Source organism: Lycium barbarum, chromosome 6 (assembly GCF_019175385.1).
Source record: "Lycium barbarum isolate Lr01 chromosome 6, ASM1917538v2, whole genome shotgun sequence".
NCBI lineage: Eukaryota > Viridiplantae > Streptophyta > Magnoliopsida > Solanales > Solanaceae > Lycium > Lycium barbarum.
The window spans coordinates 91678936-91706475 of record NC_083342.1 but is presented as its reverse complement, the minus strand read 5'-3'; the positions used below and the strand labels follow the sequence as shown (position 1 = coordinate 91706475).

General features: G+C 36.8%; 2 protein-coding genes across 2 annotated transcripts; one reads left to right on the top strand and one right to left on the bottom strand.

Annotated features, from left to right (window-relative positions):
* Window positions 1-182: 182 nt before the first annotated feature.
* Window positions 183-4486, top strand: LOC132644824 (pheophytinase, chloroplastic). The gene is made up of 6 exons (XM_060361455.1): window positions 183-339; window positions 1228-1945; window positions 2781-3007; window positions 3328-3519; window positions 3617-3773; window positions 4005-4486. The coding sequence occupies exons 2-6, from the start codon at window positions 1256-1258 to the stop codon at window positions 4242-4244; spliced, it is 1506 nt and encodes a 501-aa protein (XP_060217438.1). The 5' UTR covers window positions 183-339; window positions 1228-1255; the 3' UTR covers window positions 4245-4486.
* A 1842-nt stretch (window positions 4487-6328) lies between these two features.
* LOC132644823 (T-complex protein 1 subunit theta) lies at window positions 6329-16736 on the bottom strand. Its single transcript, XM_060361454.1, has 13 exons — window positions 16436-16736; window positions 15461-15723; window positions 15226-15372; window positions 14983-15144; window positions 13239-13316; window positions 12635-12768; window positions 10226-10298; window positions 10062-10139; window positions 9851-9973; window positions 9502-9596; window positions 9200-9409; window positions 7095-7152; window positions 6329-6776 (listed from the first exon to the last, which is right to left on the bottom strand). The coding sequence occupies exons 1-13, from the start codon at window positions 16569-16571 to the stop codon at window positions 6708-6710; spliced, it is 1626 nt and encodes a 541-aa protein (XP_060217437.1). The 5' UTR covers window positions 16572-16736; the 3' UTR covers window positions 6329-6707.
* Between the last annotated feature and the right edge of the window lie 10804 nt (window positions 16737-27540).

Here is a 27540-nt window from a genome sequence, read left to right as displayed (position 1 = left end):
TTGAAGTTTAACTCTGTTATATATTTTACATTAACATTATTACAAAATTTTATGTCATGACAAATTTTGTATTATAATCATCTATAGCAAGTGTGTGAACTTATTGGTGCTTACAGTTTTGTTAAATATTCTCATTTATATTAATTAATTTTCTTGGTTTCTAAATAGATCCCACGTTTTTAAGCAATCTTTTGTCTGGACTCTGGAGTGTCGTAGAAATATAACTAACATTCTGCAACTGAATTTAAAATGAAAAAAAAAAAAAAAGGAACTCTCTCCATATTCTCTCCTAGATTCTTGGAGATTTTGCTGATAATTATCTTGCAAAGCTGATTAAAGGTAATAATATTTAATTCTCTCTTCCTTGTTTCAAACAAAAGTAAGTTCTGTTTATATGTTCCTTTTAATGGTTAGTACTACAATATTTGATAAATTGGAGATTTAAGTAATGAATTTTGGTGTAATAATAAGGTTGGTATTTTAATTCTTGGGTTTAAGTTCAGTAAGTTGGCTTTTAAGCTTTCTTTGTTTTTACCACAAGGAATTGTGAAACTTTGGTTTTTTTGGGTTATTAATTTTTTGGTTTACTATGATATCTTATGTTGGGTGTTTGAGTTCAAGAGTTGTGTGTTGAAGAATATCCAAGTAAGCTGAAGAAGGTTATTCCAGTCAATACTTACTGAGTGAATTTGTATAAGAAGAGAATTAAGCAATATTTGCTTAGCTTTTTGGTTTCCAAGATCAGGCTGGTCTGCCCTTTCATAGGCGGATCCAGGACTTGAAGTTTATGGTTCGGGATTCTAGTTACTTAGTTCTAAATTAATAATTGTACATATTAAATGGATTTCTTAAGACAAATAGAAGTTCTGAACCAAAGTTATTGGGTTAGGCCGCATCCATTTCCTCTATTGTACATCCGCTCCTGACCCCCTTGTAACCAGATGGATGAATCCAAGCTTTTATTTGGGTGATATTATAGTTAAAAGTGCGTTTTAATCAAGAAAAGAGGAGGTTGAATTGTTTTAGTTTCGAAGAATTTGTTCTTAGTTGATTTATCCTGAAGCCGGACTAATTGAGCTCTATGAAGTGATAACTAGATGTGTAGAAGTATATCGCTGACATTCTATGGTCCTGTTTCTTGAGTAGATTCCATTACTATCTTGCATCTTTTGGATTATTCTTTGATAATAACCTAAATGCTTAATTTCAATACATTCTCGATTTCAGGTATTCAATTCAGAAAGCTGCCTCCAGGATGGAAATTTCTTCTCTCTATTCGACACCATATTATTGCATTGTAAATGTTAGACGGAATCTGATTGGCAAATGTCTAAAAGAAAGAAGGTTGTGTTATGGTTTAGATGTTTATAGCATAAAGAAAAACAGGAACCAGAGATTTTGCACTATCGCTGCTCTAAAGAGGTACGACAGTTTAGACTCAAGTGTCTTGAGCGAAAGCTATAACTCAGATATGGTAGATGGGAAAGTCAGTAACCAAGATGTGACTGGTAGAGGTAAATCAGTACCAAAGGTTATGATTCCTAGTTTACCTGGTGAAAGTAAAAGTGATTCTGTTGCTGTGGTCGATAGCTGCTTGTGGGAATGGAAGCCAAAACTGAATGTTCATTATGAGAAATCTGGATGTCAAAATGTTAACTCCGCACCGATACTTTTTCTTCCTGGTTTTGGTGTTGGTTCCTTTCACTATGAAAAACAGCTAAAGGATCTTGGTCGTGATCACAGATTATGGGCATTAGATTTTATTGGACAGGGGAAGTCATTACCTAGTGAGGATCCAACTTTGCAGTCCAAACGACGAGATGAATCAGAAGGTGATGGAGACAATGTTCTCTGGGGTTTTGGAGATGAAGCAGAACCTTGGGCAAAAGAACTTGTCTATTCTGTTGATCTATGGAGGGAACAAGTACGCTATTTCATTGAAGAGGTACAGTTTGTATCTTTGTCCTTGTGTTTTTTCTCAAAGTGGTTGATCTGCAGATTAAGCATTGTCATTGATGTATTGCTAGCTTTTTAATTGCATGTTCTTTTTTCGGATATACTCGGGTTCATAACAAATGGTAATCAATGTACCTATTATTCTTCAAGATGAAACTGTAAATATTGATAGAACGCTAGTGAGCACGTCACAGATGCATTCGTTGACAGTGTGCTATATTATGGAAGGCAACTGTTCCTTGGCGCTACTTATTTATTTGTTTTTTTTTTGTTCTCCTTCTTTGACTAATGTATGGCTATAACTTCACTTAATTAATGGTTATATGATGTCAGACTCAAAGAGTTTGTATCGTCTTTCTAGGTTCTAGGTTGTGGTATAACACAGATTGATTCCCTATAAACTGGTATGTTGGGTCGCTGCCTGGGCCTTATACCTGTTATTTGTGGTGTTTGTTCAAGGTGGCTATACCTAGTTCTGATCAACTTAATCAATGATGATACTGTGCAAGTCAAAGCTTGGAAATTTGTACTGGACAATACTTTGCTATTTGTTTTCTATTCTTTGGAAGATACTTTGTACTGAACTTCATGTGCAATGTTTCTCTGATGTTCTTTTTCCTGTTCTTACACCATTTTGTGTTTATACCCAAGTAGATATTTGGGAAAGCTCCGTATTATTTGACTAAACAGTTATGTAATGATTGTAGTACAACGGGCTTTTCGAGAAGCTTCCAAATTATTGATTGGTTAAATTTGAGGGATTGCTTTAGAATAATATTGATCATAAGGAACAAATTGTAACCTTGTATCCTTTGATGATGCAGGTTATTAAAGAACCAGTCTACATCGTGGGAAATTCTCTTGGTGGATACGTTGCCCTCTACTTTGCAGCATACTACCCTCAATTGGTGAAAGGTGTAACCTTGCTGAATGCGACGCCTTTTTGGGGATTTCTTCCTAATCCTGTTAGATCTCCAAGATTATCTAGATTGTTTCCATGGGCTGGGACTTTTCCTCTTCCCACCAATATCAGAAAACTCACAGAACTTGTGTAAGTGCTACGACTTGCTCTTTCACTTATGTAGTTTCCTAAGCCTATATAAACTTACACACTGAAGAAGATAGGAAGAGGATCTTCTTCTTGCCATTAATACACTTTATATTGATTAGCGTTTTGACCGGGATCTTTTCACCAAACCAAATGATCTGTCAACATTTTGCAACTCACGCTGAAAACAAATGCATCGTTCTTGGATGATTTGACGTTCTTTCATCATAGTCTTAGAGGAATATTATGGCTTGTTTCCATGTTTTTGGTTTTGGCTGTTACCCAAATCTTATCCCTCTATACACTTCATTATGCTTTTCTAGATGGCAGAAAATTAGTGCTCCTGAGAGTATCGCAGAGGTGCTTAAACAAGTTTATGCTGATCACACCACAAAAGTAGATAAAGTTTTCTCGAGTATTCTTGAGGTAACAGAACACCCGGCAGCAGCTGCATCCCTTGCCTCAATAATGTTCGCTCCTAGGGGACAACTAAGTTTTAAAGAGGCACTGACTGGGTAAGTAAAGCAAGGATTACATAACCGCTGCATTTTGCTTGCATATGGTTTCTTTTTACTGTAACGAAGCTAAAATCTTCCATCTTGCTATTTTTAGGTGTCGAATGAACAATGTACCTGTCTGTCTCATATATGGGAAAGAAGACCCTTGGGTGATGCCTATTTGGGGTTTACAAGTGAAACGTCAATTCCCTGAAGCTCCATATTATCAGATTAGTCCAGCTGGTCACTGCCCCCATGATGAAGTCCCAGAGGTAGGCCGTCTTACTTGGCTATACATCTGTTTTTGACATTCGATCTTGGCTGTCAACGTGCTTTCTCATTGTTACCATCTCGTCATAAAATTTCCTTCAAAGCTTGTCATGTAGTAATATCAGTTGCTATCTTTATTTTCTGATTGTCCTCGTAGTTAGTCTTTGACGCATAAGATCACGTCCGTTCTGGGCCCACATTGACTCTAAATCTCGACCCACTTACATGCGCAGATTGTGAATTTTTTGCTGCGCGGATGGATCAGAAATATTGAATCCCATAGTTCGGTTGCATTGCCGCTGCTTGATAGTCCAGAAAGCGTTGAATATGACGTTGTCAAAGACTTGGAATTTGTTCGCCAAGGAAAGAAAAAATCAGTAAAAGTGCAATTGTACGGGTCAATGACCTCTCAATGGGAGAGGCTTCGTATGTTTCTAAAATCTCGATTTCAATATGGAATTTACTCTCCATAATTGCACATAACTTTTTTCATTTTTTTGTGCGCGTAAAATCCACATATTGTGTGATAAATCCCCACCATGCCAAACCGAATGTTCGTGTGTTAACATAACAATTTAGCAATGTAAATTTTAATATAGGTCAGCATATATAATTTTTTTTCTCATCCCTCGATTAAATCTTGCTTGTCATTGACCAAAATGTCAATACCATGAACGATCATTGTTTGTTAAAAATGTTTTCTTTTCATTTTGCACCCTTCATGTCAGCGCTCATTTTAATTTGTACCTATCCTTTTTGTTTTCCAGAGTTTGTCCCCTGACCTATACCTTTTATTGCAAAATTATAAAGAAGCTCATTCTATTGGGGTCAAAATAGGAATTATGCAATACTTAAAGAAAAGAGGAATTAGAAGGGAGGAGGATGAGTTGGGAACGAAACCTATCATACCTTCTTTTGTAAGGTAAAACATCAAATTAGACATCACATATTGATGTACAAGACAGTGCGCCAAATAGGGTAAGTTTTCTATCAGATTCAAGGACAACTCATTCATCGACTTTGCTGAATTACTTCATTCAATGAGTCATTACAACATACTTTTGGTAAAGACATTCAAAGCCATTGATAATGACAACAAGAGAGCATTAATAATGGCAAAGCTACGATAAGAATTACTATGACAACAAATAAATTAACTTAATCCTTTTCCTGGCATATTCTTTCAATCTTATTTTTAATTCGTTTACGTTTGTTATTCTAGAGTAGGTCTAATTATCTTCTAGGGATTATAATGAAAAGTATTATTTTTAATATGGAATACCTATAAAATTCATCATGATACTAATAAGCAGTTATTCATCTAAAGGATAAAAATGTTGAATCGATATGGTTGACTTGAGCGTCGTTTTTTCTTCCAACAAGGGATGCATCAAAATTTTCCGTAAGATTTTAGAAGAAATGATTATCAATCCCCTTGAGATTTTGGTGCAAGGTGGCAGATATATATATATGAATTTTTTTTATTATTATTTTTAAAAAAAAAAACGGAAAATCATAAATGCAATAAACACACCCTGTAGTTTAGGTGAACAAAGTTTAATGGAAGAGGTTTATGTATTATCCCTATTTAAAATGGTATAAAAAAAGTGTTTTAACTTCCCACGGCTCAAATAAAGAATATGCATAGAAGGAGATAGAATTGGTACATTCTAATATAAAGCTTTGGTGATTGGGTACAACGAATTCTTCACCTTGATACATTCCACAAATGTTGTCAATATATTTATTTACCTTTTTTTATATCAACTACTTTAGATCAGCTCGCACATTTGATATCAACGATGTCATGTCATTTTGCACAGATCTCTAATCCGTCAAGTAGTCCACCCAACTCTCACACATGTATAGCCAAGTTAAATCCCCATCCCACAAAATAGGCGCAAATGAGCTCACACCAAGTGTTACAATTGTTGCTCAAACCTTAATTCTCCACGTTATTGTTACATACCTCCTCAATCACTAGTTTGTCTTCTTTCAGCTATGCTACATGAATACTCTAAAACACGATGGCCTAACAATTACCACTTATTTTTAATTACCAAAATTTGAAAGTTGAGTTCATTACCACAATTTTGAGCTAGTCAATACACGCACGTCTTAGAATCAATTAGTGCACCATTTTCAACTAACTGACACATCCCAAGACCTAATCCAGTTGCAGCAATATAGAAAGAAAGTTCACCGAGTCTAATCTTCGGAGCCAAAATTGTTCTCGTTTCACTTTATATGACAACGCTTGATCGAAAATAAAGTTTAAAATATTAAAGTGATAGTATATTGCACAAGTAATAGCGAAAGAAAATATTGAATCACTGTATTTTAAATGTCATAAAGAAAATATCACATCAAACCTTAATTTAAATAGTTTCCTGAGAAGTTCAAGAAATTCATATCCAAAAATTAATAACATTCCAATATAGAGCGTGTATATAAATTATGGTTGAAGGAGCACTTGATTTGTATATCATATTAGTAGTTTAAAAATGAAAAAAGTACATTAATTGCTAAAGTCAATTTGATCAAAGAAAATCAAATGTTCAACTGAATTTTTGCGACTTGTAGATGATATTATGGTTCAAAATAGAGAGGCATCACATAAATTAGGACATAGAACTTAACGAACCTACAGCAAAATGATACCAGCTAGCTAGCTTTCCAATAGTCAAGATCGACCAGCCAAACTATGCCCACTAACACTTCATTGGCATTTACCTAGCAAATCAAGTACAATAGAGGCGGCACATACTGTTTCAAGATCATCAAAAATTCTTGAGCCAAACCTCTGCCATTAACAAGTAAAAACTCCAAAAGGAAAAATTATAAGCAAAAAAAAAAAAAAAAAAAAGGAGAATCCACCCACGCAAAAGAAAACAATATCAGCAGAAAGACAAAACGTAAGAAAGACGGTGTAAAGATTAATCCTCGTCCATCCCTGCCGGTTGATCTCTCGGCCTTGGACCCCCAGCTGGTTTAGACATTATAATCTGCAGTTAAAAAATAGACGTTTTTTAAAAAAAAAAATGAGAAGTAAAAGAAGCGTACTCAAAATTGAAAACAGAACCGAATAAAAACTACATTAGCAAACAAAAGAGCAAGTAGTCAAATATGAACATCGATCAGCTTGAAATAGGCCTTTCTTATCCCTTTTCTATCATCGACAATCGAACTTTAATCTAGCTATTATTTAGACATTCTTCCATGCATCTCTATCAAGAGAGCTGAAATTTTCATAAGGTGGTAGAAAACTGTGCACTTCTCAGGAATGAAACATGAACGACTAGTTAATTCGAGTAACTTATTACCTGGTCTACCCGAAGCACTGTGCAGACAGCATCAGCAGCGTATTTTAGAGCAAAAAACCTGCTCAAAAGGGCCAAGATGCGTTAGGGAATAGAGATTAGCATAAAAAGCTAACAAATCCACCAAAAAGATTTAAGACTCAGGATACCAAATACATAATCATGAAATAGTAGTATATCAGGAAATAAACCAATCAAAAAGAGATAATAACATTAATAATGGTACTACTAGTGTGCTAGGGGAGGACCTAATTTATCTTTTTTTGATAAATAAATCAATATATATTTTTTTGATAAAATACCAAGATCTGTTCATTGATTACTATTATAAAATAATTGTACTATTAGTGTGTGTGTTTTGGGTTGCGGTTGGGGGGCGTGGGGGGAGGGGGCGCTATTTTATGACCGGATAGTGTCTCGCTTCTGGTGGAAAACTGTGTTGATTCGTCTTCAATTCTTGATGCCAAGCAAGGTCAGAATTATTGCATAGCTGATTTTTTAGTAGACTGAAGAGAAGACGCAAGGGGTGTGGTGTTGCTCCACTAGCCCTTATGTGGGTCATATGGAGAGAGAAATAAGAGAGATTTTGCTGAGGGGTAGAGATAGGAGGGTGTGGAGGTCGAGAATTAGGACTAGAAGGTTAGTCCCGGAGTGTTAGTACTATTCTGGTAATTTCTTATTCTTAGATTTCATTTACTACCTGTTGTTTCTTTAGCCTCGGTTATCTTATTATCTTGCTGTTATTTCTGCTTGTTGCTACTGCCTCTTTTTCATCTTTCTTTGATCCGACGGTCTTTTTATTTATAAGGTAGCCTCGGTCTTTTTTTCTTTTTTAATCCAATGGTCTATCAGTAAGCTCCTCTCTGGCTTCTCAAGGTAGGGGTAAGGTCTGTGTACACACTACCCTCCCCATAACCCACTGTGGGATTACGCTAGGTTTTTTTTTGTTGTCAATAAAACCTTATTACTTGATCAAAGTTACTCTTTCCAAAAAAATTTATCCACCTCCAAACCTATATAGTTGTAAGACCTTTGTAGGAATGCTTCTAGCTCGACAGATTCCCCGTCTTGTACTAATCTTCTAAGAATCCTCCTATAATACCTAACCTCCATCCTTGCAGAGAGCTCCAACATAGTAGCCTCTTTAGCCGTCACGATGGAGAACAAATGGGGCAAATCATCCATCAGAGTTGTGCGACTATATCACACTTCAAGCCAAAGTCATATTTGGTTCTCATTCCTATAGAGAACCCAATAAATCTTGAGAAACTCTCTTTCATTTTCCTTTGACTACCCACTAAATATGGACAAACCCATCCTCTTTAACCCAATGAAATCCATTCCCAGGGGAACGCATCCAGTGATAAAAGACCATCTGTCAAGTAGCAGGAAGGATTTTCCATCCATCGTTGTCCCTCTTTCAACACTTGATCAGCTTCTGCTTTCTATGCAACAATGCATCCCCTAACCTGCAGACCTTCCACCTACTGCTTCTGTCCACCCCATCCAGCAATCGAAATAACCAACTACACATATGTAAGAAATCCAAGCTTTACTGGGAACTGAGTAGAGAAACTCGCTCCCTAGAATTTCATGGTGACAACTGTCTTCAGAAGAGGTTAATAGCCATGCTACTATAAGGATCAATCTGCTGACGAACCAAAATTCAATCCGATTAACATTTTACTTTATGAGATCATCCTTGATTTCAGTCATAATCAGAAATGAGTGGTTGCACGCCGAAATCTCTAGGGATTGCTCACAAACAGAAGAGTCTCTAGAAACTAGCTATATAATTAACTTACCTATTAATAATAGAATGAACGAGTGTACGCACATTAACATCCAGAATATACCATTCTGGATGAGACTAGGTTCAGTTAGCTTGTAAACTCACTCCTCTAGTTGCTCTAGTAAAAAATAAATCAATTGAATGCAACTCCAGCCTACTGGATCAACTACAGATATGCTAGCGAAAATTTATTTAAGAAGAACGATAGAACTGAACAAGCACAAGTAAGAACATCTAGATTTTTTTGTTCATATAGATTCTTTCCACCACTTCTTACTGAAAGAAGAAAACAGACACCCAGAAAAGAGCAGCTTACTTGGTAACATAGAGGTCCCATATACTCAAGGCAGAGACATCCTCACAGGCACCTTTCTCCAAGTTAAGGCCCACTTTGGCATTTCCAGACGCATGTTCAGCATACAATGATGATATAATCTCCATCGCATTGAGGCCGGCATTCTCAGCTAGCGTTTTAGGAATCATTTCAAAGCTTTCAGCAAATTTTGCTATTGCATACTGATCCAACCTGAAAGTAGTGACTGAGTTACACAACAGAGACATTGGCCGGCAGTGATAGGCGAGAGATAATCTGCAAAGACAAAGCAACAAAAACAATACCCCATCTCTTTGAAAGAGAATTCTTTCAGTTTTCTGGCCAGCTCAATTTCAGTAGCAGCAGCGCCAGGTACAATCCGACTGTCCCTGCACATTGCCTGGAACAAACATAGAGCAACCACAGTCAAATTTTCAAGATTAGAAGCAGACTCAATCAGAGCTATCCATCATCTGTCAATGTCTCAATTTATAGTAATCAAGATTTCATAAATGTAATTCTGAAATTTAATTATATTTCCAAACAATACCTTACAATGAAGGGACAAGTAGTCACAACAGACAATTATGCATGCAGGAAAAGGGGAGGAAAAGCGCTAGCGGGTATATATCTTATATTTTTAACTTCAGCTACCTTGTAGGTATTTACACCATCATCAACAGCTCTTTCAAGGTCATCCAAAATACTATCAGTGCTTCCCCGCAGCAAAACAGTGGAGACAGAATTTCCACCTTCTTCATTTCTCACAACAGTAACCTGTTGCATATGTAAGGAATCAAATATACTGCTAATACCAGCTAAACTGAGGGAGCCTGGATGTAAATATAGAATTTAGGAATATTACCCTAACACCACCAATTTCCTCCACTGAAACAGAATCAACATGGCCAAGGTCATCTGGATTCGGCTGGCTAAGCTTTAACTGTTTTCACAATCAAGGAAGAATGTTATAAGAAATTTAAGTATTATCTTTTCACATATATTATCAGATAGGTTCCGTATGCTTACAAGCGCAACAGCCCCAGTAGTACGGCAAAACCGGCGGAGTTCAAACTTGGAGCTGATTTTCAATACCATAAGTCTGCAAAACACCAAAAATGAAATATATATGAAGTGGTTCCAGATTATGCCAGGATAGATGTAAAAACATTAACAAGTCCAAGAAGTAAAATTTAAAAAATTAGTTTCAGAAGAGGCCACTAAAGCTTGGACGCTCTCGGAGCACTACCCAGTAGAGATGGGTTTGCACTAGGGTTCGGCTCTTAGCCCGTTTCTGTTATCGACGATGATGTCACACATCGCATTGGTGCAGCATGGATGAGATGAGACTCGCCTCCAGAGTGATGTGTGATAAAAAAGATACCACCAAAACTTAAAGGTAAGTTCTACAGAGTGGTTGTTAGACCGACCTTGTTGGATGGCGCAGAGTGTTGGCAAGTCAAGAGCTCCATGGTCAGAAGATGCAAGTAGCGGAGATAAGGATGTTGAGATGGATGTTTGGGCATACTAGGAGGGATATGATAAAAAATGAGGATATTCGGGACAAGGTGGGAGTGCCCTCCATGGTGGATAAGATGAGGGAAGTGGGTTGAGGTGGTTCGGGCATGTGAGAAGGAGAAGCGTCGATGCACCAGTACGGAGGTGTGAGAGATTGGATATGGTGGGTATGAGGAGAGGTAGGGCGAAGAAGTATTGGAGAGAGGTAATTAGAAAGGACATGGCGCAGCTTCAGCTTACCGAGGACATGACCTTAGATAGGAGATATGGAGATCACGAATTAGGGTAGGTAGTCGAGCGGTGTCTGTTACGCGGGGTAGGCGTGGTGGTAGTCTAGCGCCATTCAGTACCTATTTATTTTATTTCTGATATCTTTATTTCATTGTGTTATTGTTCTTTTTCTGTATGTTCTGAAATGCTTTCTTATTAACTGCCAAACTTTTTCACTGCACTACTCTCTTTTTCATAACTGTTTTGATTTGTAGTATTTGAGCCGAGGGTCTTCCGGAAACAGCCTCTCTACCTCACGAGGTAGGGGTAATGTCTGCGTACACTCTGCCCTCCCAAGACCCCCTTTGAGGTATTACACTGGGTATGTTGTTGGTCTGTGTAAAGCAAAGACTACTTATGATGTAAAATGACTTCTCTTTAACAGGCCATAGATACTTTCTTGGGGGCGCAGGTAATGGCAACAGACATTTATCAATATGTAAAAAGGAAACAGTGTTAACATCTCCTAATTTCCCAAACAAGCGAACTTCCTCTCTATAAAGGAAATAGTTTTAATCTGTTCTTTCATGGCACTACCTCTTTCAGTGTATCTTCAATGCAAGTGACAAATGCGACAAAACGAACACTAAATAATTTGTCATCTAATTGCTTTACCGTAAAACGTGTACTCTGAGTTATATCACCAGAGCATTGTAGGCAATACAACACAATTATTATAGTCAGTTTAAAAGTTTTCCCTTTCGATAAAGCTTCAACTAAATATAGTGCAAGTCCAACTAGATAAATATGAAGGAATGAATCTGCCAAAAAAGCATATATGTAAAGCATAGAGGATTAGAAACACAATGACCAGTACAAACAGGCAATAAGATACACAAACCAAAACCTTTTGAGTTGCTCCTTAATGTAAAATCCCCTAAAGTCTACTCTTTTTTATGAAAAAGGTAAAACCCCTAAAGTCCCCTTCTTTTTCTCCAATGAACATGAAGCAACATTAGTCAAGACCAACTCCGCGCACTGGGAAAAAGCTGACACGACGAGAAACCAGCCACTAGTTACAAAGCTCCAATGAGGAGTTGAGAGGGCTATCACAATCAGGTACGAGGCTTACACACATTCGCATTAGTTCATCCAAAGTTCCTTACCCTTATGCATGAATTCCCAACAATAGCGCACTGTATGATGCTTTATATGAAAGAGATTAATTGTTGATTAGGTAGTTGGATTAAGAGGAGAGGAAAAACGATTGAGAGGATCTGCCTTGCCGACTATGGGCAATCCCAAGCAAGATTGAGAAAGATTTGATAATATACACTCCCTACTGGGAAGCAAAAGAATTGTATTGTGGAAAATATAAGAGAATGCTGTAGCATACCGGTCACCATAGTTGTACAAATTTGTTCAGGACAATAATTGTTTTTTATTTTATCTCAAAACACAGTTTGTGAAATCCTCTTGATGTATTTTGAATAAAATTTCAGATTATCAAAAGCTCAGTCCTTAAATATAAATAAACAGGATAACAGTACGTATGTGTGCAGACAAATGACCCCCCCAATTAGCTTCTTTCTCTGCTCATTTTCATAAAATATGCATACAACTGCCCAGAAACATACTTAGAAGGAGGTATACAAAATGTCTCAAATTAAAAAATATCAAATATAAAAAGAAATAAAGTATTCATCTTACTTGTAACGCTCACAGAAATGTAGAGCCATCTCTCCCACCGCTCCTCCACTGACAATGACCTTGGCACCTGAGTCAGCAACTGCTTTAATAAGTTCCTCCACCTTAGATTCCTCAGTCTTTGCATAGTTTTCAAGCTGCAAATGCAAGAGACAAGAGATTACTGACAGACTGAAAAAGTTGAAAGATAAATAGGTAAATAAAATAAAAAGGAAGGACATATGAAATTAACTTCTTCAGACTTTGACTGACTTGAAGTTTTAGGGTCAACCATGTAAAAAAACATGAGCTACGGATAAAGAAGTTATAGTGCCCAATAATTTAGTAAAACAAATCAGGGTGGTGCTAACCCTAGACTTCAAATACTAATCGTATGATTCATACAATGGATTCTGACAGAGGCCAGAAAAATATCAGATCGAAATCAGAATTAGCATTTCCTGTCTTAAGCAGATAAATACATCATTTATCATTTTTCCTGTTAACTGTTGTTAGTCAATTAATATAGCTAAACTCGATCCAGAAACAACAAAATATATGCCGATGGACTTTCTATAACAATTAGATTTTTACTTCTCAAGTAAAGCAGTATAGTTCCAACGGTTACCTGCTCAGCACTATGAATAAGAACTGTTCCTTTTGTTTCAGTTGCAGATGTATCAACACCTTGAACGAAAACAGCGACCTGCATTGGAGTATATGGGTTCTTTAAGCATAAAACCAATTGAAGCTGAAGCTAAGAGATGATAGTTAACTGTGTATGCTAATGTAGCCAGTTGCAACTTAGAGACCAAACCTGAGAGAAGGCATAAAAGTTGCAACATAACCAATACAAGCAAAATGTCATCACACGAAAACAAGCAAAGATTTTCCATGCATACATCCAGCAAGCAAATACCAAACATGGAGGATTGAAGGAGCACATATTCATTTTGTTTTAGAAGTATGCATCACTAGCCCATCTGGATGATTTCATGGGATTTATGAAAAATAGTAGTAAAACATAACTTATGGAGTACACCTCCTACCCGGTAGCTTTGTTCCATCATTGTGTCTCACTATTATTTGTTAAAATGGGTGGGAAGGGAGGGAAAAAGAAAAACAGCCCCAATAAGTGAAGTAATTTCACCTCCATCAATGCATCACATATCCCTTATCCTAGAATTTTCAACTACTATAGTCCCTTAGTTATGTGAAAAAACTAGTATCATGGGTTTCAACGTATTTCTTTGGTGTATTTCTGAAACTCGATATGAAGACTAACAGATGCTTGATAAGGATGTACAAAAGCAAATCAGGAACAGAGAAAAATTGGCTTGCCGAAACAGGGATAAGTGGAAGAAGCAGGCACAGGGAACAAGTTTCGGTTCTTCATGATGAGAAGGAAAGGGAAAGCAGAGGGTACAGGAGGCTAGGGAAGCAGTTATCCAGGTAAAGTGAGAAAACCTTGGAAATCGCTTCAACCAGGGAAATAAGCCCGGGGTATTTGGGGAGGAAGCTCATCTTAGGTAGGGATGAGAAATACTGGAGTTTGTATAGGAATACAGGCATCCAGGAACCAACGCAAACTAGCTAACTGTTAAGTTTTGAAACCCAATCTTCCAGCAAGCCATGCAGAATAACAATAAAATCTGAAATCAACTTGTGCAGCAAGACCATTGAAACTACTGATCTTCTTACTGTGGGACTTAGATTGTAGATTCCCTATCAGCCTACACAGTTTAATATTTCAGTTCTATGCCACAATGCAAAGTACATGTCATCCATTGTAAACCATAATATCAGGTTATGATTATATCCAATGGTTCAACAACTGACCCTTGTCCCAGTAATCCTTCTAACGCATGAAGTAGCCCAATTTAACTAGAATAAAAATTAGAAACCAAAAGTTCACACATAATTAGTAGAAAGCCACCAAACATAATGGCACATCCTAGAAAATGAAAACTACATCTTCATATAACTGAATGGTTTATGAATAACAATTCTTGGATCATGCTGAAGAAATTATTTTTAATTGCAGTATGCAAAAGAAACTATTTTCAAAAAGTAAATAACCAAATCATCCTATAGCTACCACATAGCAGTTTTATCCGCTCAAAAAATGAAATATGAAGGAAAAAAATCTAAAATGGATCTTCTAAAATAAAACTAAAATCGATCTTGCATACGGGCGAAAATAGCATAAAAGGCAAAGTGAAGGTGAAATCTGAATTTCTGAACTATAACCAGACAGGGTAACAACAATCAAACCTGAATAAGAAAGGGAAATCAAAATACTGAAATAGACCTGTAAATTTAACTATAAGTAACAGGAAAACAATTTCTGGAATGTGTTTGCAATAGCTCACCTTTGCCTTCTCTATCCTCTTTATGCTCCCAACAGCATCACTTTTCAACACCAAACCTCTAACTATGGTGGAATTATTCAAACCTCCACCCAAGAGCTTTGCAACGCGTACATTATCCACATTGAAGTTTGCTGGGTTTTTAGGGCACACTTGAATGCAAGCCTACACACCATGAAAAGTCAAATTAGAAAGCGGATCAGCTAAAAACCACCAAGAATGCTACGAGAAGAGCAGGTCATGCACCTCAGCAACAAGAGGACACAGGACATCCTCTAGTCCAAATTGTTTGCTAGCAACTGCAGATTTCATCCGTGAAATGACTTCATTCTTGTCATTGACATTCATTTTTTCGGAACCTGGCTCAACTAGCTCATCCAATAATTCAATTGTCTGCCAGGACGGAATTTATTAGCAAGTAAATCTGAGATCACTTGTCAACACAGCAGTAAGCATTATTAGTGTAAAAGATATAACATACCTTATTTATCGCCTTATTGTATCCGATGATAATCTCACTAGGGTGCAACCCCATCCTGATGAGCTCCTCAGCATTTTGGAGGAGCTCCCCCGCAAATGAAACAGTCAAATTAGCTCCATCGCCAATCTCCTCTTGCTGTGCCTTTCCAGCCAAAACCAATATCTTCGCAGCAGGATGCTGGACCTCAAGTTCATTCACAATAGTGCCAGCGTCATTTGTGACAAAAAGCTTGTCCAGATGGTTTATAACCATCTTATTCATGCCTGAACAAATGAATAAAATCAAAGTTACTCAAGATTAAAAAACGCAACTCATAAAAAAGATAACGGAGGAGCATGCATGGACCATCCTGTATTTCTTATAATTACGAGCACACCCCTTCAGATATTGAATACTATTTAAGCCATCTCTAATTTAATTTTCATATTGCTACATTTGGTATGCTCCCTCGATGAATGTCTACTTTGTTTATCCCTTATATTTTTTTCCAACTCTAAACTTCTTCAACTAATAATTATTAAAATAAAAATCCAAAAACATCACAAGAAAAAAAAAAATTACATGAAAAGAAACTTGAAGAATCCTGCCAATGGTTATTCATCAGATTAACAATATAACAACCGCTAGAAAAGGTTTACGCTCTCCGCACATCATATAAGTCAATAGAAATTATTCAATCTAGAGAATGACACAATACAGACTTACTGTATACTTTTTTCAGTAAATAGATTCCTACAATTATTCTTCTTTCTTGTGGTTGTGGGGGTCCTTAATGAAATGCTGTTCAGATTTTTCTTCAAGTATATCAAATTAGCATTATTTACCCAAACTGCCACTTTCTTATCATTAGTAGTCAGCCTCTAATGATCCAAAAAAAAAAAAAAATGTATACATACACATAGGTTATCAGAAAAACAATATACAAAGTGGAAACCAAAACCTAGATTAACAATAAGATCTTGGAAAAAGAAGTACCATTAGGGCCAAGAGAAGTTCGGGTAATAGCGGAGAGCTGTTTACAAGCATCGATGTTTTTAACGACAGCTTCGTCAAGACCTGAAAGATGTTTGTGCCCTTCTTTCAACATTGATTGTATTCCATAAGCCTGCATTTTGCTTGATCTAGTGACGCTACAACAACTAACGTGTCTATTTAAGATTCTTGCCTTTCCTTAAACCCTAGCAAATGGTGTGAGGTTTTGTTTGTAAGTGAGACACAGAAAGACGCTAGAGTGAAAAAGAAGAAGAGGGAAACCGAAATAAAGCCCTAGTACACGTTCTAGTAGTTTAGCCGTGAAGTATTTTTAATGGTCGTGAAAAAGTATGAAATGTTTTAAATTAATGACAAAAGTATTAAGAAATTAAATTTATTATTATTCTTATTAAGGTTAATTAAAATGTCTGAATTTTAAAATATTAATAATATTATTTGACAATTGAAAAATTGAGGCTTTATTTTCTCGAAGGTACAATCTATTACTCCCTCGGTTCCAATTTATATAATATTCTACATACTTCTAAAATTTGAGAACAATTAATTTTTCATTTAATTTTAATGAGAAATTTTAATAAGCACACAAATGTTATGAGATGTTTATAAGACTATAATTTTTAAAAGTTTTAGGCTTATCGCATAGACAAACCCTCGAACTTGTCCACGAAATCCATTTAGACTATAAACGATACTCCTACCTTCTGAACCCCAGCCCCCACAAATTTGTACCGATTTAACACAAAATAATAACCCATCCAAAAAATAAAGGGCGTGTAACTCACACGTGAATCAGATGGCAGAAGGACGAATGGAACAACACAATGTGGCATGTGGGCCCAAAATAATTAGTAAATCTTGAATGAAGAAAAAGATAACTAATATAAAACTTATTTAACTAATAAAAAATTATTTCACAAAAAAAAAAGGTAAAAACCTACTTTCTTACATGCCACCCCTATCCCCACCTAACCCCACCCTTTCTTCTTCCCCATCCCGCCGGCCATCACTCACTCGCTTTAAAACAAAAGGCAATTGTGAAGTAGTTAAGGGAAGGGACTCTAATTCTGCTTATTTTCATAGTGTTTTAAAGAATGTAAGAGGGACGCTCAACATCATTAATATTCAAAATGTGCATTACCAGTGGGTTGAGGGTACTCAGGAAGTTGTTGAGACTGCAATGACTTATTCCAAAGGATTTTTTTGCCAACCCCCTGAGTATAATAACTTTGAAGAGCTTAATGATATTGAGAGAATGGTTCTTGAAGAAGATAACTTTATGTTGACTAAGTTCACTTTGAAGAAGAGATTAAAGAATGTGTTTACAACAACGATCCCGATAATGCTCTTTGGTCAGATGGATTCATTGCAAAAAGGAATTCAAAAATGCTGGACTATAGTTGTCCTTGCAGTTACTGAAGCTTTATAAAATCCTTCTTTTGTTGGGCTAATCTTCATAAATGGCTCACTCACACTTGTATAGTGATGTTACCCAAAGTGAACTCTCCTCGACATTACAATGAAATGAGGCTTATAAGTTTATGTAATGTTTTGAGCAAAATCTTCTCCAAAGTCCTCAATGCTAGACTAAGTACCTTACTTCCTACCTTGATTTGTGACAAACTGACAATCAAAGTGAATTTACCAAAACGGAGAGCCATTACTGAGAACGTTTTACTAGCCCAGGAAATCATTCAGGATATTGAAAAGCCAAATGTTCAAGGGAATATGGTATTGAAATTAGATATGACAAAAGCTTATGCTAGGGTATCCTGACCCAACCTTTGTATACTAATGAGAAAAATCGAATTTTGTGAAGTCTGAATTGACATGATCTTCACGCATATTTCTAGCAATTGATATTCATTGCTATTCAATGGTACAAGGCAAGACTTCTTCAAATCAGAAAGAGTATTAAGACATGGAGATCATATTTTCCTGTCTCTTTTTATTCTTTATGTTGAATTCCTTTCTAGAAAACTTAATAAATTGTATGATAGTAATGAGTTCAATGGATTTTACATAAGTAAAAATATTCCTCCTATTAATCATCTTGCATTTGTTGATGATATCATTTTGTTTCCCAGTGGATGCAGCAATTCTCTAAAAACGATCATGGATGAAAACTTATGAGAAGATCTCTAGCCAGCTTGTCAACAAACGAAAATCTTGTGTTGCTATAGCACCTAATGCCATTGAGTAAGACATCTTAATGGTGAAAGACATCATAGAAATTAAGTACAAAAAGTTTCCAATCAAATATCTAGAATGACCACTCTGTATGGGTAGAATTTTTTTTACAATTTTTTCAAAGATGATAAGCAAAGTCCTATTCAAGAGTTCTGGTTGGTATTCAAAAATTCTATCTATTTAAGGAAGAGCAACATTATTTACGTTCAATTAATTTGTTAGCAGCTATACACCCTCATGTGGGTCTATTGAATCAGCTAGAAAAGATGGTTACTAGCTTCTTTTGGGGTGGAACTGCTGAGAAGAATAAATATCATTAGGTAACACGGGATAAGCTTCGCTTGCCTATGATGAAGGGGCTACAAACTTCAGAAAGCTCAAGTATGTATGCAATACTTTCACCACTTAGCAGTGTTGGAATCTCAGGACTAAACAATCTTTGTGGAATGAATTCCTTGTGGCCAAATATTGTCACAGGATACATCCTCTAATGAAGAAATAGTATTCTGAACAGTCACACTTATGAATGTTATGTGTAAGATTAAGAAAGACATGGAAAATCACATTTTTGTGAAAAGTTGGAAATGGTTGACTTGGCTTTATAGTTTGACAATTGGACAAGTCTAGGAGCTCTCCATAACTACCTTCTTGAAGACGGGGTACCTAGAAATCTCAAACTCAATGAGATCCTAATTAATGAACAAGGAAGATGAGGAGGATGAAAGGCTTTCCTGACTTAATCTTTTATTGAAAAAATATACCATATGCAGATTACTTTCGGCCCTAATAAACCAGATAGAGCTATTTGGACAGCTGACCAAAAAGGAATATATATAATTACTTCAGCCTAGCAAATTTTAAAGGAGAAAAATGACATTTCCTGGTTGAATGCTATAACATGGCACAAGAAAGTTTCCTTTAAAATGAACTTCAACTTGTGGATTTACAGATGAGAGAGCTGCTAGAATGGGTATCTCTATTTCTTCAAGATGTTGCTACTGTAGGAATCCAAAGGTGGAGGATGTTGACAATAGTGACTCTGCACAAGCAATTTGGAAAGTCCTTTTTGGTCATGAAGAAGTGCAGTATTGTAACATCTCTTTCAGGCAGTTACTAGTACAGTGGTGGAAGAAGAAAGCACTTAATCCTGTTCATGATTTTATTTTCAAAATTCTTCCAACAGTTAGATGTTGGAAACTGTGGAGGTCATGGTGTGGAGCTAAATATGATCAAGAGAGATCAAATGTCAAAAATCTGTGAGTCATATTTCTTTCAACGTTGCTCAGTTGGTTAACAACCAATTCTGTGATGTAAAACCATTCATAACTGGATTACGTAACCAAACTCGTGCTTAGTGACATTGCCTTCAAGCCATCAACTATGGTTAAATGGATCATATCCTCCATAAATTTTGTGTTACGTCCCGTATTTTTATACATTGGGACAACCCGGATTAACTATGACAATTAAGGGCCAAGACTATTCCGGGATTTGAAGTCGGGACTTTTGACCATTTGATTTTATTTTGAGACATAAGTTGAATATGAAATTGAGGGCATTGGACACTTAGGAAAAATTGGGACCACAATTCATAAAATTGGAATTTAAAATCTTGCACCAAAAGCCATGGTGGCCGTGTGGACTTGAAATGGTCCCACACATTGTGTGGCCAATTTTAATTGGTCCAACACATGTGTGGGCCATAAACAAAGGGAGATATTTGTGGATACTTAAAAAAAAAAGACTAAGTCATCTTTCTCATTTCCCACTTCTTCACTTAAAGAAAAATAACAAGACTTGGAGAGCCTCCACTCCCCCATGGTTCTCGGCCACAACCAAGAAAAATCAAGTCCCATTTTTGCCTCTCTAAAATTATTTCTTTGGTATAAACCCACTATTTGGAGGTCCCTAAGTAGCGTGGAAGTATTGTTTGGGTCATTCAACCACTCATTTTGCCCATTTGCAAACCCTAGCCTATTGGTGGATTGGAGAATAAAAGTGAGTTCTAATCTTGTTTTTGGAGTTATAAATGTTGTATGCATATTGTAGTATGCTAAAATGGATAAAAATCATGAAATATGAAATGTTGAAGTTGGGTCTTGTGTTGGGTGTGTTGACCGTGTGAAGTATATGTGTGTGGTGTGGTATTGGGTTGATGAATTAATTGCTTGTAGCATATTGATTGTCGTAGAGTGGAGAAGAGAATAAAAATCATCAATACATGTATATGTGTAGTGTAGCCGTGTATATAGCCTCCAAATGGTAGCAAAGAATGAATTAATATCGCTTAGCGTCGTAATGGTTGTTGTGATGATTTGTATGTTGGAAATGAGAGTTAAATGTCCCGAATTGATATAGTAAGCGTTGCGGACTGATTTGGAGAACTTTGTGCATTTAATGCAATCCTTATATATGATAACCATTAACATATGAATATGTGTAGTGTGAACGAATGTGAGTCATAGATTATGCCGAATATCGCATTATTATCGCTTAAGCGCTTTCGTGTCGTCGTTACGAATTCTAGTTTGGAATTGAGCATTTAATGACTTAAGATTGATGTTGAGATTGTACGGGCTGATTTGAGGGTTATTGTGCGTTGATGTAATTTGTATATTTTATGAAAATGGTATCGTTATATTGTGAATTGTGATACAAAACATGAATTGAAAGTCGGAAGTGTGCCCAGTGGGCTGCTCACGGGTAGGGGCTGTTTTCGGCCAAAAATTTGGAGAAATTGTGGATTGTTGGAAAAATTATGTGAATTGTTTAGAATGTTCTCGAATGTTGTTAGTATGAGTTTGGGTTAATAATCGAATGTACGAACGATATTGTGGCTTGAAAGTAAGCCATTGAATTGAATAATTGGAAAGTTGTCGAATGGTGTAAAAGAGAGCTACTATTATTATTTTGCCTTTCGAATTGATTATCGATGTTGCTAGGTTGGTTATTGTGGTTGTTGTTGTTGATTTTGAGCGAGTTAAATTCTCGGGATGACCTATTTACAGGGGAAATGCTGCCGAATTTTCTGTAGAATTTAATGTTAGTTGGAATAAATGGCTTAAGTGCCTATGTTTAATATTGGATATTCGTTGGCATATTTGTAGACCTTGGGGAGCTCGAGGCGTAGATTGGAATTTACTTTAGATTGGCCATCTTGGAGTGCGTACGAGGTATGTAAAGCAACCTCCCTTCTTTTTGGCATGTCTTAGTTTTACATAGGCTAGATTAGAGCCTTAAGGAAATTCCAAATCCGAAATCCGAGAATGATATGATCTATATATGTTCCTTGGCACTCTTATGTATGATTTGATGAAATATGAACCTTTATGTATTTGAAATAATCGCTTTCCGAACTTTGCGCAAAAAGGTTTCACTTTAAAGAACTTCGAAATTTCTGAATGCCATACATTTCACATAAATGCTCGGATTGCTCCAATATTTTTATAAAATTTTGCATTATGTATGATACGTATGTTTTCCATAGGCGGGCCCGACTTGGGTAAATACCCGTCCGTGGGTCCCGCGACTTTCCTTTATGTAATTCAGAGAATCTTTGAAAGAATTTGGTATGATTATTATTCCGATTTCAAATATGATCATTTTACTTATGTTTGAATTTATGATAATGATTTTATGCATATGACTACTCACGACTCTACTCGTGCATTCTGTTATTCCTTTCGCCGAGTCCCGGGCCGGTTCTGTTGTCGTGCGCATTTTGATATACTCCGGAGTTATGCTGTGTTTATGGTTCACCGAGCTACTCGCAAAAGAGGGTCGGGTTCCACCTATATTTGGTGTTATGCTGTGTATGGCGTTATGTTGTGATGTGATATGTGACGGGGACACGGAAAGTTGAAACTTTCTGGTGTTATGCTGTGTTATGGTGCCATCGACGGGTGGGCGACCATATTCTTCTGGACCCTATGCATTACTTACATATTTTTGAAAGTAAGCAAATTTTGATATGTTGGATTTGCACTTATGTTTGGTACTTCCATTTCGTTTATGTCTCAGATTTGCTTTCTGTATATTCTGCTTTGCATACTCAGTACATATTTCGTACTGACCCCCTTTCTTCGGGGGCTGCGTTTCATGCCCGCAGGTACAGACGCACAGTTTGGTGATCTACCCATTTAGGACACCCTCTTCTGCTGTTTGGAGTGCTCTTCTCATTTCAGAGCACACATTTCAGTATATATTCGTTCGCTATGTATATATGTATTTGTTCAGGGGCACGGCGGGGCCCTGTCCCGCCATATGATTCGGTTTGTCTGTTTAGAGGTCTGTAGACGTATTTGTGGGTGTGTGTGCCTACTTCTGTACGGATGTGTTTGCATGACTCTATTCGTTGTGGCAGCCTCGTCGGCGTGCATTTTGTATATGTTTGTGGCAGCCTTGTCGGCGTGCATTTGTATATGCGTTTTGGGCCGTTGTGCCATTTGACAGCCTTGTCGGCTTTTGACATATTTGATAGCCTTGCCGGCTTTTTGATATATGTGCATATGTTCGGCGATGTATATTCCGCTGCCTCTTCTGATTCTGATATAATGTTTTGTACGCGCAATCGCGCAAGATAATATTCGTTCTCAACTCTGTTTAAAAATGATGATTTAGTTTGTATGTCCGTTTGGGTGCCCAAGTAGGGCACCAGTCGCGGCCCACGGGGCTGGGTCGTGACATTTTGTTAAGATTAACTCTGATGAGAGTTGTAAGACTGGTGATTGTGGAGGAGGTGGGGTGACCAAAAACAGTTAGGGTCATACTCTTATTTATGGAGTCGTTTAAAAATTGTGAATATAAGTTTTTTATTGCTGAACATGATTTCAAATGCTGCGGATTGTGTTAATGAGGTGAGCTTAATTCCTCCGATGATGTAAAAAGAAGTTGAAGAGCTTGGAGAACATATGCTACAGACAGGCTTCGTCTTGCAATACTGTTTCAAAGAGGCTAAAGAAGCTGCAAATAAGTTAGCCTCTGTCAGTCATGATTCAGCTACTAACAATTTGTATGATACTTTTGATAAACAATTGAGAGATCTTTTAGCAGTTGATAGATAAGATTTGCGATCATTTCAAATTGTAACAAGAAGGGGAGCTTGATTTTTTGGGAGCCACCATAAATGGTGGGATTCTTAGTTATCTGTAGCATTGATAGGATTTTTGTTTAGGATGGATACATGCAGTACACAGATGTATGATTGTTGAATCCATGCTCATAGTGCATTTACCTCATCTGTTTGACTTGAGATAATTTTACATATCTCACAGATGGACTAGGAAGTAGAATTCCTTTTTGTAAACTCCTTTAGCTCAAAGTTTACTATTTAGAAGATAAATAAAAGTGCCAGTTAAAATAAAAAAAAAAGTTTAAATAAGTTTACCAGACAGGAGCAAAACCCCCTTCACCGGAAAATACAGTGTATACTTAAGGTCAAACCTGACTATTATGGACATATGTTTCATATTGAACCTCCTTGACATAGCTGAGAAACTTAGCTCAGTAGTAAAGGGCGTTCAAAATTATTTCAAGGTCGTGGGTTCGATTCCTAGTCATTGCTATGTTTTTTTAATGTTGATAAAATACATAGATTTGGGTTCCTCGCTTCTTTACCTTCTTCAATATCTTAGGCTCGTGAAAGGTGATAGTTGTGCAGATTTTAAGCCCATAAAGATTGAGCTACATTTCACAGCCTTGGCTTCCTTTGCAGTATTTGATTTGATTCACATTTTGCCTTATTTTTACATTGCACCTTTCTTATGGCAAAACAATTTATACTAATATCATTTTTATTTTATTTTTGAAACTGGTAACTCTATCTTTTATATTTCAAATGTAGCAAAGCAGTACTTAGGTAGTACTGAAACCATATTTACAACAAACTCTAAATCTTAGTGTCCTATTTCTATATTGAATCTAAAACATCAATTATAGAGACAATATCATTTGAGTAGATCTGGTTGCACCAAAAACACAAAAGCAAGATAAAGTTTAGCTTAATCTTTTGCAACCCATTCTCCACATTCTCAAAACATCTGGAATATCTCTCCTTCAAAATTGTCCACCAAATGCAGCCTTCAAAATTGTCCACCAAATGCAGCCAAGGACAATTCTCCATTTGCTCCTGTCCTTTGCCTGTAAGCATGTTTCCTCCCAGCTTTTGAGAGCATCCGTGACTGATCCAGTCATGGTCCAAGAGATTCCTTTGAGGTTTAGTATAATTCTCCATGATTAAGTTGTAAACTTGTAATGAATGAAGAGATGGTTAACTGTCTCTGCTGTTTCTCCACACAAAAAGCATTTGGAACATAAAGGAAGTCCTCTTTTCATCACATTGTCTTGTGTAAGAGTTGCTTCTTTAGCAAGAAACCACACAAAACATGCAACTTTGTGGGGAATTTTAGTTTTCTAGATATGTTTCCAAGGCCAGTTGGCTATCTGCTGGTTAAAGTGATTCATCTTTTTGTAAGCTGCATTGACCTTGAATATTCACCGGCTATTGCCTTGCCACTATAACACATCATAGCATGTCTGTAGTCCACCAAATTGCTCTATTGTATTGAAGAAGTCAGCCACTCTTTGTATTTCCCAGTCATTGATTTGTCTTCTAAAAATAATGCTCCAGCCTTGAGGTGTCCACATTTTTGCTATGTTCCTTTGTTGGTAGAGCACTATACTGAAGATGTATGGGAAAGCCAATTCCAAACTGCCCATCTCATGCCAATTGTCCTTCCAAAAACTAGTTTTCTTCCATCAAGCACTTTGATCTTGGAATTGGCCCTCAACTCACTCCACAATACTCTAATAGATCTCCATATACTCACCCCATATGGTGTTGTGATTTCCTTAGTCTTCAGTTATCTTCCTGTTCATACTTGGCTCTAATAACATTGCCCCACATGAGTTGATTCTCATTGGTGAACTTCCATAGCCATTTCATTCTGAGAGCTTTACTTTGAATCTTCAAATTCTTGATCCCCATATCTCTTGCCACAAGTAAATGTTTTCCACTTAACTAAGTGGTAACCCTTCTTATCCTTGTTCCCATGCCACAAAAAATTTCTCCTGATGCTATCCAACTGGTTGATAATCCCTGTTGGAATGGGGAACAGAGACATTATGTATGTTGGAAGTGCATCAAGAACTGAATTAATTAAAGTCAATCTACCACCCATATACAGATACCGAGTCTTCTATCTTGCCAGTTTTTCCCCGTCTCTAAATAACGTTATTCCAAATCTTAACAGACTTTGATTTAGCTCCCAAAGGCATTCCTAGATAAATAGTTGGTAGAGCCCCTACGCAAAACAACCGCCAACAAATCCATATTCGTAACATCATTAATGGGATATAGAAAGATTTTCCTCCAGTTGATGTGTAAGCCAGATATTCCTTCAAAGAGAACAACAATCACCCTAAGGTATTTCAATTAATCTTCTTTAGTATCACAAAATATCAGTGTATCATCAGCATATTGTAGATGAGTCACCTCTAGACTGTCATTGCCAATTTTTGAACCTTTTATCCACTCATTCAAGTTGGCTACTTTGATCATGTTGTTAAGGCCTTCCATAGCAATTACAAATAAAAAATGAGACAAAGGTTTACCTTGACGAAGACCCTTTTGTGCTTTGAGAATCCTTCTGGGCACCCATTTATAAAGACAGAATAACTAACAGTCGAAATGCAGAATTTAATCCAGTGTATCCATTTCTGGACAAAACCCATCTTCTCTAACATACTCAAAAGAAAGCTCCAGTTAACATGATCATACGCTTTTTCAATGTCAAGTTTGCACAAGATACTAGGTTTCTATTGCTTCAGTCTAGAGGCTACTGCTTCATTGGCTACATGGGCGGCATCCATGATCTGTCTACTTTTAATGAAAGCCATTTGTTGAGAATCCACCAATTTTAAAATCACACATTTTAGTCTCTCTGTCAGAACTTTAGAGAATAGTTTGTAGATACTTCAGATCAAGCTGATAGGCCTAATGTCCCTTAGTTCCATAACACCTTTCTTCTTAGGAATGAGAGAAATAAAGGTTGCATTGAAGCTCCTCTCAATAACGTCTTGTTCATAGAAGTTTTGAAAAACATTCATGATGTCCTGTTTCACTATCTCCCTGCACTTGATGAAGAAACCCATAGTAAAACCATCTAGACCAGGAGCTTTATCAACTGCACACGACTTCAAACACCTTAGTACTTCATTCTCCTCAAAGTTGCCTTGCAGGGATTCCTTATCCTCCTCAGATAAGACTGGATAGCTGGAAAAATGCAAGTAGGTTTGCCTTGAACAGTTTCTTTGTACAACTTCTGATAATAGTCAATAATTTCTTCTTCTATTCTTGTTGGCTCCTCTATTATTTCACCCTGGATCAACAGTTGACCAATATTGTTGAATCTTTTGTGTGTATTGGCCACCTTTTGAAAAAACTTGGTGTTCTTGTCACCTTCTTTCAACCACAGTGTCTTGGTTTTGTCTCCAGGATATTTCCTCATTTTTGATCAATTCCTCATATTCCATAAATAAAGTTGCCTTCCTTACTATTTCTTCCCCTGTTAATGCTCTGTCTCCAAGCACCTCATCCATCACTGCCATATCACTTAGCAATTTCTTCCTCTGAAGACTCAGGTTTCCAGGATCACTTCTACTCCAATCCTTGAGTTTAGTATTAGAGCTTTTAGTTTGCAGGTAGGTATGTAGTCAGGCTTGCCTGAAAATTGAAAGAGCTCCACCAACCTCTAACTCTGTTATTATAGCCTTGTAATCGTAGCCACCAATTTTCAAACTTGAAATAGTTTTTGCTTCTACCTCTTACAAGGCTACTGGAATGTAATCAGATGCCAGTCTCTGCAGTGAGACTTGTTTTATGTCACTAAAATTGTCATCCC